We start from the raw sequence: 19045 nt of genomic DNA, 5'->3' as shown, positions 1-19045 counted from the left end.
GTGACTCTGTGCGGTATCTCTGAAAATCCCGCCTTGTACCACCCAGGGACCTTACTGATCATACCCTGTAGTTGGCAGGTGTGGGGCAGGACCTGAGGGGCTGAGTCCTGGGCAAGCGCTGGCTGTGGGCTGTGCGCTGCAAGGAGCAAGGCCTCCATGGAGCAGGGCAGGGGCATTTCGCGGGTTCTGATACCTCTTCTCGGCAAACTTGTCAGTGTCCCTTACTGGGAGGTGGCCTAGCACAACTGGGGAAGGAAGTGGTGGTACTTGGGGGATCTTCCCACTCCTCAGTCACCCAGTACAATCTGGAAGAGATCACTGTGGTGGGTTTGTCTGTCAGGGAGAAAAGTATTAGATGAGATAGGGGGCCTGGGGAGGTATTTCATGTTGGGCCTTTGGGGACCAGAGTAAAGCGTCTTAATTTTCTTCTGAGTGAAATTGGAGGATGTTGGAGTATTTCTGGTGGCTGAACAGGGAGGTCACCTAAATACACGTTTTGGGAAGTAAATTTCTCTGGGAGGTATTGAAATCTACATGATGGTCAGCTTTTCAGAAAGTAGTTGACTTGCTAATGGTAACCAGGAGTGAATCTTAGCAGCAGGGAGCATGAAGGATGCTGGTGGGGGTAGGAAGGCTAGGGGATGTTCAGAGTAGGGCTGTGTGGCCCAACGCCCACAGAGCCTGGTTGCTCTTTGGTGGTTTTCTAAGAATCCCTCTGCAGAGACCGGGCGCTGTTGAATGCACTGTCCTCGGGAGCTCATGGGCAAGGACGACTTTAATAAAGTGAGGCGGGTACTTTACGCTCTGCTGAGTACCACAGGGAAGTATAGGGTGCCCCCAAAACAAAGAAGCCAAAATCCTTACCTGATCAGAGTTTGAGGGAGGAGCAAACAGGTGCATGAGGTAAAGGGGTGGAAAGGTGTGGGGAGGATTCGTGAGCACGCCAGCAGCTGTGTGAGGGCCTCTTGAGCTGTAGGCTGAAGAGGATGGCGCCGGGGCCTGGTGCCCGGCGCTCGGGGAAAGGCAGGGCAGTTCTGTGCGTGTGCCATGGGGGCCTGTGTGCACAGCAGCGTGTAAACCAGGCTCCTGTAGGGGTCCTTGTGTGCACCTTTTAGGGAATAGAGGAGGAGAGGGGACTTGTTTTCTATGTTTAATAAAAAGCTTGATGGCAAATAGGACAATTTTAATAGAAATTGAGGTCTTTCATGATTTTTATACTGATGATTTTTTCAATTTCTCAAACTAAAGAGAAAGAGAAGTAAGGACAGCACACCAAGGGGCGGGGGCGGGAGCAGGCCAGGTCTCGGGCTACGTAGACTCCAGGAAGGGGAGACTGGCTGTGCCCGTGGGGTCACTGGAGAGGGCACTGCGGCCAGGAGAAGTCTCAGAGTCCTGTGCTTGTGCTTCCTCCACGCTGCCGAGCTTTGCTGACCTTGCTGACCGCTGCGCCCCGGCTCAGCGTGGTGCTGCATAGCCTCGTGGCACCGGCCCGCGTTGTTCGCACAGTCACGCAGCCAGGCTGTCCCAGGGTCGGGATTTGAATCCATCCTCGACGGCTGTCGCCCTTCAGCCTTTAGCGTTTAATCGTTGATAGGAAAATATTTAAAACATAGCACATAGAAGCTTGATACTTGGTCACAGATTTCACATTCTCCATGTCTAGAGCTGTATTCTGTTTTGTTTCCATCATATGGAAGATGCTTTTTAAAAAAAAGTACGTTTGATCTTTTGTTCCCTGTGATGCCCCCGATAACTCCCCGTACATACTTTTCCTCTCCGGCCCTCTACTCTCCAGGTGACCTTGGCACGTGGTAGCTCCTAGTTGCATACGCGGGCAGAACAGACACAAATCTAGGTGTCACATATGCTTGCCACATTGATGACTGTTTCTCATTTCTCTGATGAGTCGAATTCAGTTCACCCGGGCTTTTTATCTTCCAAGAAAGCATTTATATACTCAAAAACCATCCGTTCAAAAAAACTTAGGGAAGACACCTCTAATTTTAGTTTGTGTTTGGACATTTTAAAAATGCAAGCTCTTTTCATTAATTTTAAATATTTTAACACATACTTTATTTAAAAACCTTAATAATGTGAGCTATTACTAGACTCTATATATTATCAAACTGCTGTATCCTGAGCAATGTTTGAAAGACCTTGGGTTTCCAGGAGTAATTTAAGGGCTCATATCTTCTTTATACTTGATTATAAGTTGAGAAAGAAAGAACAGAATTTTTTTAAATCTTATTTTTTAAATATGTGTCCACTGAATTCAGGTTGCCTCCTAGGTGAAGTGAACTTGGGTCTTCCTCCCTCATCCTGGGGTTCTGAGTGCATGGGAATGAGGGCTCACGTTAACACCACAGAGGATCCGAGGGCCAAGGGTCCCTGAAAAGGGACAAACACAACTGCCTGTGGTGCCCTCCATCTTCTTCCCCTTGTCGGTCAGTGAACGTCATTCCCAGAGCAGAGTCAGTGTCCCAGAGAGCTGCCACGTTGCAACTGATAAGTGGACAAGAGAGTGTTCTGATCTTAAACTGCCAAGAGGCTGGAAGCAGAGATGTGCCCCAGAGCAGGGCTGCTGGGCGTGTGTGCCCACAGCGGTGACCCCCCCCCCCCCAGGGCAGGGCTGCGGGGCGGGTGTGACCCCGGGGGGGCCCCCCCCCCCCAGAGCAGGGCTGCTGGGCGTGTGTGCCGATGGCGGTCCAGGGTGACCCCTCCCTCTAGAGGGGGGCCTGTGCGTAGACAGGGGTCCAGGGCTGGTACTGATTGTGTTAAATACAGAAAATGAGAGTAAACACTTGGACACTTTTATAGCAGTTTGATGATTTATGTTGAAAAAATTGGGACATATATATTCTTTTTGGTTTTTGTGTGGTTTCATTTCTCTTGGTAATTTTTGGCATGATACTTTATGAGACTAGTCCTTGTGCCAGATTGGAAACTTAAAATCACACTGTCCCTTTAGTGGTCATGGTGTGTGAGGCTCCAGCGGCAGAGCGGTTGCCCGATGGGCCTCGGGAAAGCAGGAGAAGCTGCCCCACTGCAGTCCCCTGAGGGACGCGACCCGCGAGCTGTGGTGCAGGAGGGCAATGGGGGCCGCGGAGGACACAGCAGCGCTGCACCCTGCTGCTGCTTGCACCTCGGGTCTCAGGGCTGGGCAGTCCTGGCCGCTGGGAAGTGGGTGCAGCCGCCCTGCCATCCCTGGACGCATGGCACGCTCGCTGGGCGGGACCCAGACCTGGTGCAGGTCGCAGTGTCCGCCTGTGTCCCTGGCTCGGTCTCTCCGTGTTGCTTTCCTGAGGCAAATCCGTAGTCTATGCTGGCCGTCTTTGCACTCCCCATCTGTTGCAGGCACACGAAAACTCTGCAGTGGGTGGGCCGCCCATGCTCGGGGTTTTGTTGAGACTGGCACGAGGAAAGCAGTTCTGCACGGGAGCCAGCAGGTGCCTAAGTGACAGGAAATACTTCGGTTGGTTGAGCGTTCTCGAGGTCTGTCCGTGTGTCTGTCTGTCTCTGACACGTTCTCTCTGTCAGACTTTCTGATGAATGTGCTCTGTTGTGTTCCCTCTCAGGTCTTGTTTCCAAAATGAACAGGGTAACCCCTTTGCCATATGTATATATATGATATGTGTATATATAGGTAGATTTGTCATACATACAGGGTTTGGTCAGCGTTTCAGCCTGTACTAGTCCGTAAGGAGGTGCCCTTTGTCAAAAAGAATGGAGAACACTGCAAATACTCCATACTGACTTCACTAATTTTAGTAGTTAAAAAGCATGACAGACTCGGAAAAAAATGCATTATTCTAATTCCTTTTTAGTGAGAATGGGATGAGATAATACACAGGAGAGCCTTCACCAGACTTCAGTAGATTATACAAGGAAAACCACGGGAGGAATTCTGTTAAATACTCTTTATATGCCCAGTATATTTAACCTGCAATACTGATTATATATGCTATCTATGTGTATCTGAATGCATTACGTTTTCTTAGTCTTGTCATTTCTCAGATTGCATTTTGGATACTTGTAACTGCAATACCAGCCTAGAATCGACATTACTAATAGTTTGTCTGGATTTTAGGACAGTGTTTTCTAGCCTGATTAATTTTTAAGTCTTTTCTGAGACTCTTTGTTCTGCTAATATTAAAAATAATTTTGCAGTTTGTCTTCTGTTTTTGTACTTTTTTAACATTAGTGAGCTTATTTCACATGAGACACTCCTGTATTTTGTTTAAGTTTAATTGGCAAAATAGGAAGAAACTACTGACGCAGTCAGATTGAATGTACTGTTTGACTGACACAAGAGCTGTGTGTGTTTGGGGTGGGGTCCTCTACGGCACCAGGTCATTACGTAGTCCGTGCTTTCCTGAGCGCTAAGTGCAGACCTGCCATCTGCAGCTCTGCTGGGCACTGCCCTACAGAGGTCGCATCTGTGCAGTTTGGGCTGCCCTCTGTGCTGGAGGGGCTGCTCTGCTTTCAGGGGGCTCAGGAAATTCAACCGCACAGCTCTGCAAGCGGCTCACAATTAAAACGGGGGGAAGAAAGGAAGTGCTTATTTTGAAAGAAATGTGTGTAACCTCTGCAGATGTGACCACTGAGCAGCCCTCTAGCATCTCCCTGTCTTCCTGACCATTTCATGGAGGAAACCGTTCGTTATCTAATGCGTATGATTTGCAGCTATCAGTTCATATAAATCCAAGAGATCGCTAGGATCACATTTATTCCATGGGTCCTGACTTACGACGCACTAAATTTCACACATTACATTAATGTGACATCAAAGAGTTTTTGTATAATTATTATAGTGAATTCTGCAGTGGTGTTGGTCTCAGTATTTGTGGACGTGATTTTCTTTCTTTAATCATTTCTCATCAGAATTTACAAAAGCTGGGAATATAAATTATGCATAGCTGCAGTTTAGAAACAGACTTCTGTGGTTTTTAATTTAACATCACAGAGGTGAGTGCCTCTGAGCCTTTGTAATCCAAGGGTTGTTCTAGGGGTATTTTAGTATTCTTTTGCCTTAAGTTTGATAGACATACACACTTAGAAAACCAAACTTTTAGGAGACATGAATAAAAAAGGCTAATAACATCTAAATCCAACATCGAATGTTACTCATGTAATTGTCTCTGTTTTAATTGTGTATGTGCTCAGATGTCAGCAGAGCCTCTTACGCCTCGTAGTACCCGAGTGTCTCGCTCAGGGAAAGTGGTTCAGCTGGTGCGGTCGTGGTGTGAAGGTCCCATGATGCATCTGACCACTTGAGAACACAGCCTCTCTCCACTTAGCTGTGGTGTTTGCACACGTGAACCGACGAGCGATGTCACCCTTTCTCTTGACAGTGAAAAGACTATCAGTACATTTTCTAATGTTGTATGGAGGTAAATTTGTATAGCTTAAGAAATAAGTTGAGTTCCTCAAAGTTTATTTTGAAAGTTGACATTAGGCTTTCTTGACCTAGGCAATCAAATGTGCTGTTAGATAAATTTATATAAAATTAAGTAGTGAATAATATTTTCCATCAAGACAATTGATTAGAAAGTGTTCTCTCTGTGCTTACCCTTTGAGGCATCTCTGTAAGGACCACTTTCGTGTTTTTGCAGGTACGGTAATAGGTGTTGTCATTTATACTGGAAAAGAGACTCGAAGTGTAATGAACACATCCAATCCAAAAAATAAGGTAGGCTAGATTAAGGAGCAGCTGCTTTAATGACTTGATTTTCCCTTTCAGTGAGAAAGTACATGCAGTCCTGAAGAGCTTGTTCATTTTAGCTTAATATAAATAACCTAAAAACAGACTTCAAAAATGTTGGTGTTTTCGGATGTGAATTCTCCGTATTTATGTAACAGCATGCTCATACTGAAGAACTTCCAAAAGTATCTTTTTCTTGGTTAATCAAAGTTTCTATGTCTCTTAAGTTTTCTTTGTTGGATATACAATCTGCCCATAAATTGATGGTTAGTTGTGGTCTCTTCTTTTCAGTTTATTTTATGGTTTGCATTCTTTTTTTTATGTTGATGGCTCATTTTTAAAATAGAATCTACATTAATATGTTACAGTATTTGATAGTGCGACATTGTTGAACTCATTTAAGTTACTTTCATTTCAAATAAGCATGTTGAAAAGACGTTTTAGTTTTAAAGACTGCTTGATTATATTCCTAACTTGATCATATTTCTGTTGTACTCCTGAAATTGCTGTTTAGGTAGGCAACGTGTGTATGCGAGTTACATAGGGACAAAAAAAGTTAGTTTGAATTCTCGCTTGCTCTTGTTTGGTTAATACATTTTGTATGGTCAAGTCACAGAATGTGCTGATGTCCACTTTATGAGAAGCTCTTTTTAACTGTGCATTTTACTCCTTTTTATTTGAAATACAATCTGAGGTGTGTCTGAGTAGAACAAAAAAAGCACTCTCATGGATTCGTACCTTGCTTTGTGAGTAACTAATAGAAAAGGTCGTCTTCTGTAGGAAGTTTTATTGCAAAGCAATAGAAATGAAATAATTCTTTGAAAAGATATTTTTAAGGACAAGATATATATACATTTTTTCAGCTAAATACTATTTTAAAAAATAATTAACCCTGCCAACATTAGGAAAGCGTCCCTTACCCTTTGAATGTCCGTGCCCATTTGCAGTGCTTCCGAGTGGTTCTGACACGTTTGCTGGCTGGCGAGTGTCCCTGCCCCCGCCAGGCCACACGGGTCATCCCAGGGAGCTCGATGAAGTAGTGTTCCATTAGGACTCCAAATGTCTGTGTGTGACACATTCGTATTAAATTCTGATTGTGATAACATGGAAAATTATCCCTGTTGATGTCTATTACAAACCTTGCGCTCATTTGAGGAAATCGAATATACCTCAAGTCATTATTTTTTCAGTAGAGTTAAACCTATTTAAAAATAAATTATTAAACAAATTATTGACAGAATTACATGCATATTTGTGTATGTTTTCTGTGAAGTATAGCGATATTTTTTTTTCTTTAGTAAGCAAAACTAGAATGTTCTACCTATGCATATACGAGTTCTAGGGTATGTTTTGTTTCTTAATCATTTCTAATCATTTTACTTTTAGGATGACTTTGAGGGTCAGTTTTATTTTAAATAGTAAGCTTTAAAATCTGAGAAGTTATCCTGTCATGTAGCACAACTCCTGTTTCCTCCCAGCTTACTCTTCGGGGTGGCTTCTTTTCTGTTCCCTCCCGTTGTCTGTCCGCACCTCACCGCTCTGCAGACACCTTTGGTTTGGGCTCCCATGCTCTTCCCCTTGGGCGTGGACACAGAGGCAGTTGGGTGACCTTTCCCAGGTGTATACCGGAGGTGAAGAACTCTGGCCTGGGGCTTTGCTGCCTGGTCAGAGTCTGGGCATTGCCACTAGCCAGCTCTGTGACCCTGGGCAAATGGCTGAATTCTGTGTCTTACCGCTCAGTACACATTACCCACCGTTACTGTCCTCCTGTACAGTGAAGTGTGCATTGTGAACGAGTGCCCAGAAATACTGAGGGTACACCTAGCTGTGCGGGCACCCCGCCGCACGCTGTCCCGCCGGGTGGCCTGGAGACCTGCTCCATGCCCATATCAGCAGTCCTCCTTCCGCTCCCCCTCCTCCTCTTCCTCTCTCTCTCCTTTAAAACAAAACTTCTAAATGTCCTTGGTGGTAACACAGCATACCTATGACCGGAAGGGTATCTTTGACTTTTTGCAGAACTGGATTCAGAACCCTGCTGTGCCGCCCGTCAGCCTCACAGGTGGAGCAGACGTGCTCCTCCGTGGCTGGCACCTTCCTGGTGCTCCATCAGCCCCAGGCGGAAGTCTCTGTGCCTGTGATAGCTGAGGCCCAGGCAGAGCGCCGACACATGGCAGGTGCTGTTCGGAGCACTTGGTACGTGACGTCGTGAATCTGCACGAGCACCCTCGCAGGAAGTGATGGCATCTGGTTTTGGAGCGGGGACGTGGTGGTGCAGGAGGCTGTGGTGTCAGCGTGGTGCTTCTCCGTGAAAGCACTGCGGGTCAGAGGGCGCCAGCTTGAGAGGAGGCGCTTTTGTAAATTAAGGAATGCTCCTAGGAGAAGAATAAAATCTCTAAATTTGCATACGTTATTAAATATTTCTAAGTGTCAAATGCCAGATTTATAAGAAAAAAATTCAGGAAACATAAGCATGCTACAGGGGGCAAAAAGTAACAGATGTCATCTATCTAGGGGAAGTACTGATACATGTTGAATGAAAAGATTATGTGATACTCAGATCCCTAAAGAGAGAAAGGAAGACATCATGTAAAGACGACCTCTGCGTGTTCTTGCAGTGGCTTACTAAACCAGCCAACATTTGGACTTCACGGAAGGCCACTCGAAACACAAAGGAAACATCTCAGAGGGCAGTCAGACCATTTCCCTGAGCGTCTCTTCTTGAGGGGGAAGCGCACTGTTGCTCACGCTCCGTTCTGCGTGCGTGTAGGGCGGTGACAGACACGGTGCTCCAGTGAGATTTCGCTGTGGTGCTCACGACAGCAGAGTAATTGGGGCTGGAAATACGTCCTTATGAAAGAGTCCTGTCTCCGAGTCATGCTGTGCCACGCACGGCCTGGAAAACCGCAGTGGCTCGCTACGGCAAAGACGGCTTTCCTCCTCAGTACGGGTCTGACACGTTGGCAGGTGCTCTGCTCCTCACGGTCCCTCAGGGAGCCCTCCAGGACCACTGGGTACGAGGACACAGACGGGGCGGGTTACATACCGAGTGGCTCAGCTCACCTTTCCTTGGCCAGAGCAAGGAATGGCCTCACAGAAGGTGAGTGGGCCAGGGGGGTAAGGCCGACCCCCAGTGCAGAAGGAGGGAAAGGGGGGATATTTAATGACTTAAGACCACTGGCTACCCCAACGTGGTCATAGATGAGAGCTCCCAGGCCTTTTATGTACAGTAAGAGCCAGAACGAGACAGGAACCTCGTCGAACCTCATAGTGCTGGCAGCGAAGGGCTGAAGCGGCGGAAGAGGGGCCAGGAAGGAAGGCTGAAGGAGGAAGGCACTTGTAGCGCTGGGTGGAGGTCCGCAGCCTGCTGGCGCTTTGGAGGTCGTTGGGGAGAAAAATGAAAAGAGACGAGTGGATTTAGCAACAGGAGAATCATTGTCTTTGATTTGTTCCAGGGGAGTCAGATGCAAAGGGAGATGGAAGGTCGGGGATGAGGGGAAGGACAGTGGGGCCGAGGGTTGGGAGGGAGCCCGAAGCATCAGGACAGCAGCAGGGATGAGGGCAGAGGATTTTATTGATTTTGTTTGTTTCTGGTGAGAAAATTATAAAATTATTCATGCTTTTCATAGAAGAAGAGAGGGCCCTAGTTTATAAAGGAGAAGCTGCGGTCTGTGGAAGAATGAGTTCCACGGTCATCCCGCAGTCACTTCAGATCACCGGGGTGACCGGGGGAAGAGCTGCTGTGTGCAGTAGGGCGTGGCTCCATGGCTCTGGACACACGTGGACGGTCCTCAGTCCGTCAGCCGGTTGTCCCGCTCTCGCTCCGTAGTGCGTTTATTCTCTGCCTTCCCGTAGCGTGTGGAGGAGGGACATGCTCACTTGGGAAACATCTGTGAGCTTCTGGGATGGAGGCACTGCGGGAAGAGAGCAGTGCTGACTGGTGGGGGAGAAGCCAGTGATAACAGTCATTCAGGTGGGGAGAGGTTTGCACAGCATGGCCGGAGTTGGAGAGGATTCGCCGAACAATTCAGCCTCATCAGTTCTTGAGCGATGGAAGGACCCAACAGCTGCTGGGATTCTTAAGTTTGTAATGGAGCCAGTAAGGAGCATGTGGCTTTCTCAGGCCGATGTGAAGAGCCTCAGAGCAGAAGCAGAGGCATGGGCCGAGAAATGGCTGGTCCAGAGTGAGAGGTGATGGGGCAGGCGAGTCGGGGAACTTCCACAGTCGCAGGTGCACACAGGTGGCAGTACTCGACATCACGGCCCGCTCGTAGGGCCCCTGTCCCCCTTGGTGGAGTCTCTTGCACAGAGTCCTGTCTCCGCCTGGGAAAAGCACCAGCCGTCCCCACGGATCGGGATGTGAGCGTGACTTCCCCGTGGAGGCCAGAGGTGCTCCTGCACCCTCATCTGCACCTTTCAGAATACCCTCCCAGAGCTGAGTAGAGGGATGTTCGCCATTTAACCAGTTTTGCTGGTTGCTTCATAAAACCTGTTCTTAAACTTGTCATTCTGCCCATCTCATTTCCCAAGCCTTAATTTGGGCATTTCTCCTTTTGTCTTCATTTTGTCTGTTTTGTTCTTCTCTAGCTGCTTATCAGAAAGAAAACGTCCAACAGAAAAGTGAGGAGAAAAATACGATCACTTGCCTCATCTTCTGCTGTGGCCACGGATGCCTACCCTCTCTACCCCAGGCATGCATTTTAAAAAACGGAGATGAAGGCGGTTTCTCTAGCTGCTGCCTCAGCCACCTGTCTCACTCTGCGGCACCTCTCTGTCCCCACGGCCTTGTCTCATGGCCCAGCTGAGTGGCCCCGGGCTGGCGAAATCAGCGTTACCTCTGCCTGCACGGAGACTGCCCCGGGGTGTCTCTCCTAGACCTCGTGAATTGGAAACTGGGGGTGCAGCCAGCCCTGAGGGCTGGGACACGCACTGATAACCGAGAGCCACCACCTCCTTAGTGGCCAGGACAATGTGAGATGTAAAGAGAATTCGTGGGCGGGTTAACTAAGCTGCAACCAGATTCATCACTGACAGGTGTCCCATGTTAATTCACCCTTTCAGAGTGGTCCTTGGAATCTGAGTTGATCATTTTATAGAATCAGAATATACAGCTTTAAGCTTATTACAAGGGTTTGTCAGAATACTCTTTAAAATGTAGCACAGGGCGCCTGGGTGGCTCAGTTGGTTAAGCGACTGCCTTCGGCTCAGGTCATGATCCTGGAGTCCCGCGGGATCGAGTCCCACATCGGGCTCCCTGCTCGGCAGGGAGTCTGCTTCTCCCTCTGACCCTCCTCCCTCTCATGCTCTCTGTCTCTCTTTCTCTCTCTCTCAAATAAATAAATAAAATCTTTAAAATAAATAAATAAATAAATAAAATGTAGCACAAATTTTATCCAGTTGTGTCGATTAATACCAAATTCTACGATGTTGTTCGATGGAGGAGAGTTCTGAGATAGAGACCAGTTCTCGAGGCTCTTTTTCAGGACGAAAATGCATGCCTCCGGGGCTCCAGCAGGCACAAGGCAGGGACATGGGGTCTACCCAGTCTGAAACTGTTAATCTTAAAACTTCGAACAAACCAAAAGTTTTTATTACTAAGCAGTTACTTTTATAATAATATTTGGTGAAAGTTTAAATTATAAGGAATACAACTTGAGCAATGGACTGTTTTATAAAACCTAGCTTGAGATATATTTAATAAGATGATACTTGATTACATTTAAGAGGGAAAATTCTTACAGGAGGTTAAGAAAAATCAATTGTGACAGGCTGCCATTTTCATGCCATTCATAATAATAAGTTGCTCGGAGCAAGAGCGTCAGGGATGAAATGGTAATACAGATTGCTTCAGGCAGTTATTGTAATCCCTTGGGCATATTGATTTGTGTTTCTAATAAAAAGATGCTTTCAGATGTCTCACTGACAGACAGGTGATATGTGCCATTATGTGAATTAGAGCTACTTCTTGTTCTCTGAATTGTTGTAAAGGCATTTTCAGATAACAGAACAAAATAGAATCATCTATGCTGTACTTTGTAGGTTGAAATATCAAGGCTGTGTTGGAGAATAGCTTTCTTATTTTAAAAAGGACAGTTTATTAATATTTTTAAAGTTGTATTGACTTATATTAAGATGTTACCATAGAATAACTTCCTTCTCCATTTTCTTGTGGTTTCTTGTGTGCAATCATAGCACCCCTTAATTTTTCTAATAGTTGTCTTCTTGAGTAATAAAATATCTTTGGTTTTAAATACCTGTTTAGAAATGTGGTCGTGTGCCTCGTGCAAGTGCTGTGTGCTGTGGAATACAGCAACTGTAGATAACGCGACTTCAGCAATGCTGTGTCTGGATAACTGTTATTAGTATTAACAAATCATAGTGTTTGAAAGCCTCATCAGGAAAAGATCAACGAGAGAAACCAGCCTACGATCACGTGGTTCAGCGGCGTGCGGACGGGACCCAGGTGACCGCACACTTGCGTATTACAGCTGCTCACAGTGAAAAGTTGGGTTTCTTCATCAGCAGTGTGAATGCAAATAAACTTACAATTTCAGGAAAGCAATAAAGAGGCAAAATGCTAAGTGGTTAGAAAGCAGTCCTAATGATAACATCTGGGACATAATGCTCCATCAGCGTATGCAGCAAATATCTACACCAGAAAACCTGGATTTAGTCCCTAAGTTCCTTTTAAGTATGAATTTGATTATAAAGCAGGTGTTCTAAATAGGAACACGAGCGTATTTATTATTTAAATACTTCGTATCACTAAAAAGACTTAGTTTTACATAAAGTTCTGAATGAGGAGGGCTTACTAATCATTTGTCGAAAACTACTCGATAGTATTTTATCATTTCTGAGCCGTATAGTTAAATTCTTTATAACCAAAGTCTTAACAAAGAAGTACAGGGGTGCCTGGGTGGCGCAGTTGGTTCAGCGTCTGACTCTTGATTTTGGCTCAGGTTGTGATCTCAGAGTCCTGGGATCGAGCCCCGAGTCGGGTTCCACGCTCAGCAGGGAGTCTGCTTAGGCTTCTCTCTCTCCTCCCTCAGCTCCCCCACCTCGTGCCCGCTCCCTCTCTCTGTAAATAAGTAAATAAATCTTCAAAAACGAAAGAAGTATAGTTTATTCAAGAAGCAAATATTTTCATAATTGTCTTTGTTTTTTGAAATCCTTGTTTCCTTACTCTGAGCCTATAGAAACTGTTAGAAATTTGTGGAAGTTGTGATGCCTTGTTGATCACAATGTTTCCATCTTACTTTGTATGAGCTCACAACACTGAGTACTTACCATCATCAGATTATCCTGAAGCCTTTTTTGGTGGAAGCCATTTTGGACAGGTGAGAAATGGGATCTGGAATATCTAGTAGAACCGAGAGTAAGGAGTAAGACCAGTTTTAAAACTTGGGACAGGAACTGAAGGACGGTGGAGTGTGGGTGACGATGGTATGAGTGGAGACTGGGAAGGGGGGGCAATGAGGTTTTCCTGTTGTTTTGAGATTCCCAGAGTCAGTGTCTTCTTCCCAAGAGGGCTGTGGTGGGTCTGAGTGGTACAGACCCGTGGTGCAGCGGTGCACACGGGGGCCTCCTCGGGGTCAGGAACAGGTTGTGTGCATGGTGTGGGTTCGGAAGCAGACTTTCCTGGGGGTAAATTCCAAGCCAGGCCAGCTAAGAAGGGGAGGCCACGTGGTCTCCTTACTGTGTCCTGGGAAGGCCTCCTGTGCAGCGCGCTCGGCCCCCAGGGTGGCTCCTCCTCGGTAGAGAGAGAAGCTGGTCCTCGGTGGGGACATGGACTGGCCGGCACTCGGCAGGCCGTGCGGGGTGCTTGTCCTGGGGGCTGCGGTCTGGGTGGGTTGGGAGGCCCGCTGGGTCCGTGTGCAGGGCGCCTCCAGCTTGCTGCCCGGGCCCCGAGCCGGCCCCCGGAGAGCGGCCCCCGGCGAGCGGCCCCAGGCTGGCTGCCGTGACCGTGTCACGCCTCTGGCCCAGCGCCCAGTACGTGTGCTGGGTGATTAGATAGTTCTACTAAGGAGCTGGTCGTTTCTTCTCCCCTCCGTAGTTGATTTTTTCTAAGCGACAGTTTTTTAAAAATACTGCTCGGAAACAAATCTTAAAACATCTGGTTTCAACTTAATTGTCTTCTCATACATCTGAAAATATATTCTGAATGCTACCGTTTTTTAAAAATTTGATTTGTCGTTGGAGTAGCAACTGTACCACAGTTTCTTTTTTGAAACTGCATTAACTAAAACATGTGTATGATAAATTTAACATGAAATTAAGTGGCTTTCTTTTCTCCTATGTAATTAGCGGTGTCAGCTAATAATTACCTTTTGTAAAACTTTAAAATATATCGTGTGTGTGTGTGAGCTTTCCCACTGTGATGAACTGTTGATCGCCTGGGGTTTCTTTCTGAGGGCCAGTCATCCGCAGCAAGCATCTCTGAGGCTTCTTTTTAAATTGTGTAATACCATCAAAATCAAAGCTTTTTGAGGCCTTGAGTCAGAATGACACTTTTGAACACAGGACACAGAAACTTCTGTGGGATAAGTTACACATCAGACATTCCTTTTCTTTCTTTTCTTTTTTTTTTAGCTTCAGTGTAGATTGAAATCAGCATGCCAGGGTATTTCTTCGTAGTGTTTTCTAGAGGCAATAGGAAAAGTTTTGAGTGAGCCCAAAACATACTGGTTAGAGGTTAATTAGTTCCTTCCTCCATGAACAGAGCTTCCAGTGGCAAAGCTTCAGCAGAGGGGAGGTGAAGTCCTTACTGTTTGGTGTTTTTAAATCCTGGTGCGAGGAGTGGATGGAGGTCGTGAGGTCATGGGTGACAGGGATGCGCAGGGCCTGCTGGTGTTTCACGTATTGTAAACACCCCCCTCCTAGTGACTGTGTGAGCTTGGTCCTGGTGCAGGTTAGTTAATAACTGAGGCTGGCCTAGTTAGTGCAGTGGGCTGGCTGAGTGAGCTGTTCGGTTGGTCGATTTGAATTTGTGCTGAAATGAGGCCGAGGTTGAGAGGACCCTTCAGAAGAGCACCGTCTTGTGTTATCCTCATTCCTGAAGAAGGAGGGCACGCTGATAAATGACAGACCCACAGTGACCCCGAGGTGCTGACGGTGCCGCCCAGGGGCTTCGTGTCACCCTGGGCACCTGTGTTAATTGGCTTTTTTACTCCATTAAAACTTCTAAATTCTTAAACAACCAAGACATTATTATAGACAGAACTATAACATTGCTTTCTGACTATGAATCTTATTTTTTGAAGCACATCTAGTTCACAAAAATTTTTACTTTCAAAACAGAGAAGAATTGTTTGGAATGCAAAGTTTGTAAAAGTTTTCATCCTGATAATTTAGGGATTTAAAATGATCTATTTTATACAGATGCACAGCAGTGTGGGTATTACGTTGAAAATAAAATTACTGCCTAAGCTGCGAATCACTGTTTCCGTGGTGGGCTCCTCTGGCAGGAGACGGGGTCGTAAAAACTCAGGTGATTTGAAGATGTCGGTGTGAGAGGGTGGCGCACCTGTGGGCTGGTGGCTGGAGCGCCTGGCTCTCATCGTCATCTTCCCTTGCACCTGCACCCTCCAGCCTCCCCATCCCCTCCCATGCGGCTGGCCTCCCCTATCGCCCCATGGTTACCAGCACCCGCTCACATCTGGGGCACCCCTCCGCCCATCAGGGTTTCCCATACTTCTGGGATGGCACCCCCGTCCAAGCACTGCTTCCCTCCCCCTCACCCGCACAGCTCAGACAGCTGCAATCCTGTTCTCTCGGCATCACACCCAGCCACACACATGCTTACAAAGTGCAGATTGGTTGAGGTTAGTTTCCTGCCCAGAGCCATCCCAGGGGTCTCCGTTTCTTTTTCTTTTTTCTTTTTATTAACATATAATGTATTATTTGTTTCAGAGGTACAGGTCTGTGACTCATCAGTCTTACACAGTTCACAGCGCTCACCACAGCACATACCCTCCGCATTGTCCTTCACCAACTAACCCACCCCCCCCCCCCCCCCCCACCACTCCAGCAACCCTCAATTTGTTTCCTGAGATTGAGTCCCTTATGGTTTGTCTCCCTCTCTGGTTTCGTCTTATTTCATTTTTCCCTCTCCCTTTCCCTATGGCCCTCTGTCTTGTTTTTCAAATTCCTCATATCGGTGAGATCATATGATAATTGTCTTTCTCTGATTGACTTATTTTGCTTAGCATAATACCCTCTAGTTCCATCCACGTCATTGCAAATGGCAAGATTTCATTCCTTTTGATGGCTGCATAATATTCCATTGTGTATATATACCACATCTTCTTTATCCATTCATCTGTTGATGGACATCTTGGCTCTTTCCATAGTTTGGCTATTGTGGACATTGCTGCTATAAACATTGGGGTGCATGTGCCCCTTCGGATCACTACATTTGTATTTTTGGGGTAAATACCCAGTCGTGTAATTGCTGGATTGTATGGTAGCTCTATTTTCAACCTTTTGAGGCACCTCCATGCTGTTTTCCAGAGTGGCTGCACCAGCTTGCATTCCCACCAACAGTATAGGAGGGTTCCAGGGGTCCCCATTTCTTGCAGGACAAACACCGGCACCTCCGCTGTAGCCAGGAGGTCCAGACCTTTTGCAGGCGTTCCTTGTGGGCTACGCACCCCCTGCCCTCCACCTCCTTGGTGCTTAGCCCAGAGGCTCACCTCTGATTCTGTGCTCACCAAGCTTCAGTGGCCCCCGCTTGCTTAGCCTTGGGCAGCATCAGAGCTCCCTGCATTAACCCTGAGCTCTGAGGAGAGACGTAACGAGATCATTGTATGACTAGTCTGTCTGCCTCCTCCACTAACAGGTAAGCTGCTTTACCACAGAGATTGTTCATGTCTGTATTTCGGGTGCCCTGCCCGATGCACATGCTTAGCAAACTGGTTGAACAAAGGACTAAACCTGGGGTAACTGTTTGTTTACGTGTCTGCCTCTTCCACACATTTTAGACTTCCTGGAGGCAGAAGCTGTGTCTTGTTCTCTTGCTGCAGTCCAGGTTCCTCAGACATAATCGATGTTGGGCAGTTTAACTAGGAGCGAAGAAGGATATCAAGATGATTTGCCTGAAAGTTATGTGGTGTCTTTGTAGGGGACGTGGGCTCACTGGAGACTGAGGTGCTGTCCTGGGTGCTTGAAGTGCTCTGGCAGTGTGCGGATGGGGTGGGGGCGCTGCAAGATGGCGGGCGCATTTATTGAGCACTTGCTGTACTCCAGATACTACACTTAGCGCTTCCTACGCTGTCTTCCCTGTGACTGGTGGTTTTCTGTTTGCCCCTGGCGTCATCAGCTGACTGTTACTGTCCTTGATTGATGGTTGTGTTGTCCCTTTGGCCTGTGGGAGTGCATTCAGCCCAGTGTCTGTGTCCCATTATCATAAAGCCATCATTTAGAAGTATTGTAAATGTTGTTGGGAAAATTGGACAGCCATATGCAGAAGAATGAAACTGGACCTTTTTTTTACACCAAACACAGAGATAAACTCAAAATGGATGAAAGACCTAAATGTGAGACAGGAATCCATCAAAATCCTAGAGGAGAACACAGCCAATAACAACCTCGACCTTGGCCACAGCAATTTCTTGCTAGACACATCTCCAAAGGCAAGAGAAACAAAGTAAAAAAAATGAATTATTGGGACTTCATCAAGCTAAAAAGCTTTTGCACAGCAAAGGAAACAGTCAACAAAACCAAAAGACAGCCGACAGAATGGGAGAAGATATTTGCAAATGACATATCAGATAAAGGGCTAGTATCCAAAATCTATAAAGAACAGATCAAACTCAACACCCAAGGAACAAATGATCCAATCAATAAATGGGCAGAAGACATGAACAGACATTTTTCCAAAGAAGACTTCCAAATGGCCAACAGACACATGAAAGAGTGCTCAACAACACTTGGCATCAGAGAAATCCAAATCAAAACCTCAATGAGATACCACCTCACACCAGTCAGAATGGCTAAAATGAACAAGTCAGGAAACGACAGACGTTGGCGGGGATGCGGAGAAAGGGGAACCCTCCTACACTGTTGGTGGGAATGCAAACTGGTGCAGCCACTCTGGAAAACAGTATGGAGGTTCCTCAAAAAATTGAAAATAGAGCTACCCTACGACCCAGCAATTACACTACTGGGTATTTACCCCAAAGATACAAATGTAGGGATCCGAAGGGGTACGTGCACCCCGATGTTTATAGCAGCAATGTCCACAATAGCCGGACTGTGGAAAGAGCCAAGATGTCCAGTGACAGATGAATGGATAAAGAAGTTGTGGTTCATATATACAATGGAATACTATGCAGCCATCAAAAAATGAAATCTTGCCATTTGCAATGACGTGGATGGAACTAGAGGGTATTATGCTGAACAAAATAAGTAAAGTAGAGAAGGACAGTTACCATAAGATCTCACTCTTATGTGGAATTTAGGAACAAAACAGAATCATAGGGGAAGGGAAGGAAAAATAAAACAAGATGAAATCAGAGAGAGAAATCATAAGAGACTTTTTTTTTTTTAAAGATTTTATTTATTTATTTGACACAGAGAGAGCACAAGCAGGGGGAGCGGCAGGGGAGAAGCAGGCTCACTGCTGAGCAAGGAGCCCGATGTGGGGCTCGATCCCAGAACCCTGGGATCTTGACCTGAGCTGAAGGCAGCTGCTTAACCTAGACTGAGCCACCCAGGTACCCCTAAGAGACTCTTAACTATAGGAAACAAACTGAGGGTTGCTGGAGGGGAGGTGGGTGGGAAATGGGGTCACTGGGTGATGGGCATTCAGGAGGGCAAGCACTGGGTGTTATATGCAACTAATCAGTCTACCCCTAAAACTAATAATACAGTATATTATAACTAAATTAAACTTAAATTTAAAAAAATGAAAATGAAAAAATAAAAAATAAAAATATTATTTTTTCTTTCTGCCACAAAAGATGTTCCAGATTCATCTTGTACTTTCTTTGCCCCTGCCCTGGGATCAGCCGTGGGTTCCTTCCAGCAGAGAATGTTATTTGGAAGTCAGGAGGGACCTGGGTGTGCTCGAAGCTGTTGAGATGTGCTGTACCCAGGCCCAGGCGTGGGACGGAGTAAGGAGACGGAAGTGTGACAGGAAGACGGATGGATGGACGCGTGTGTGCACAGACACATGCCGTTAAGCCTAATTTTATGTATGTGTGTTGAACACTGGGAGTTCAGGCACACTTCCTGCTCCAGTTTCTTCTAGTTTTCTCTCTGTAGTGAGAAACATGGGTACTGTTGCCCTTGATGTGTTTACTTATTTGATTGATCCCACACGTTCCAGCTGTACCTCTTTGTTCCTCT

At 46.4% G+C, this 19045-nt stretch overlaps 1 protein-coding gene across 4 annotated transcripts in view; it reads left to right on the top strand.

Moving 5' to 3' along the window:
- Positions 1-19045, top strand: part of ATP9B (ATPase phospholipid transporting 9B (putative)) — a 250338-nt gene that overhangs the window by 117139 nt on the left and 114154 nt on the right. For all 4 annotated transcript variants that reach the window (XM_044921226.1, XM_044921227.1, XM_021686168.1 and 1 more), the window contains one exon: positions 5613-5689. In XM_044921226.1, coding sequence (XP_044777161.1) covers positions 5613-5689 — 77 coding nt within the window. The remainder of the gene's footprint in view (positions 1-5612; positions 5690-19045) is intronic.

The sequence above is a fragment of the Neomonachus schauinslandi genome, chromosome 14, assembly GCF_002201575.2.
Source record: "Neomonachus schauinslandi chromosome 14, ASM220157v2, whole genome shotgun sequence".
Classification (NCBI taxonomy): Eukaryota; Metazoa; Chordata; class Mammalia; order Carnivora; family Phocidae; genus Neomonachus; species Neomonachus schauinslandi.
Note: the sequence above shows the minus strand (reverse complement) of the source record. Positions and strands in the feature narration are given on the sequence as shown.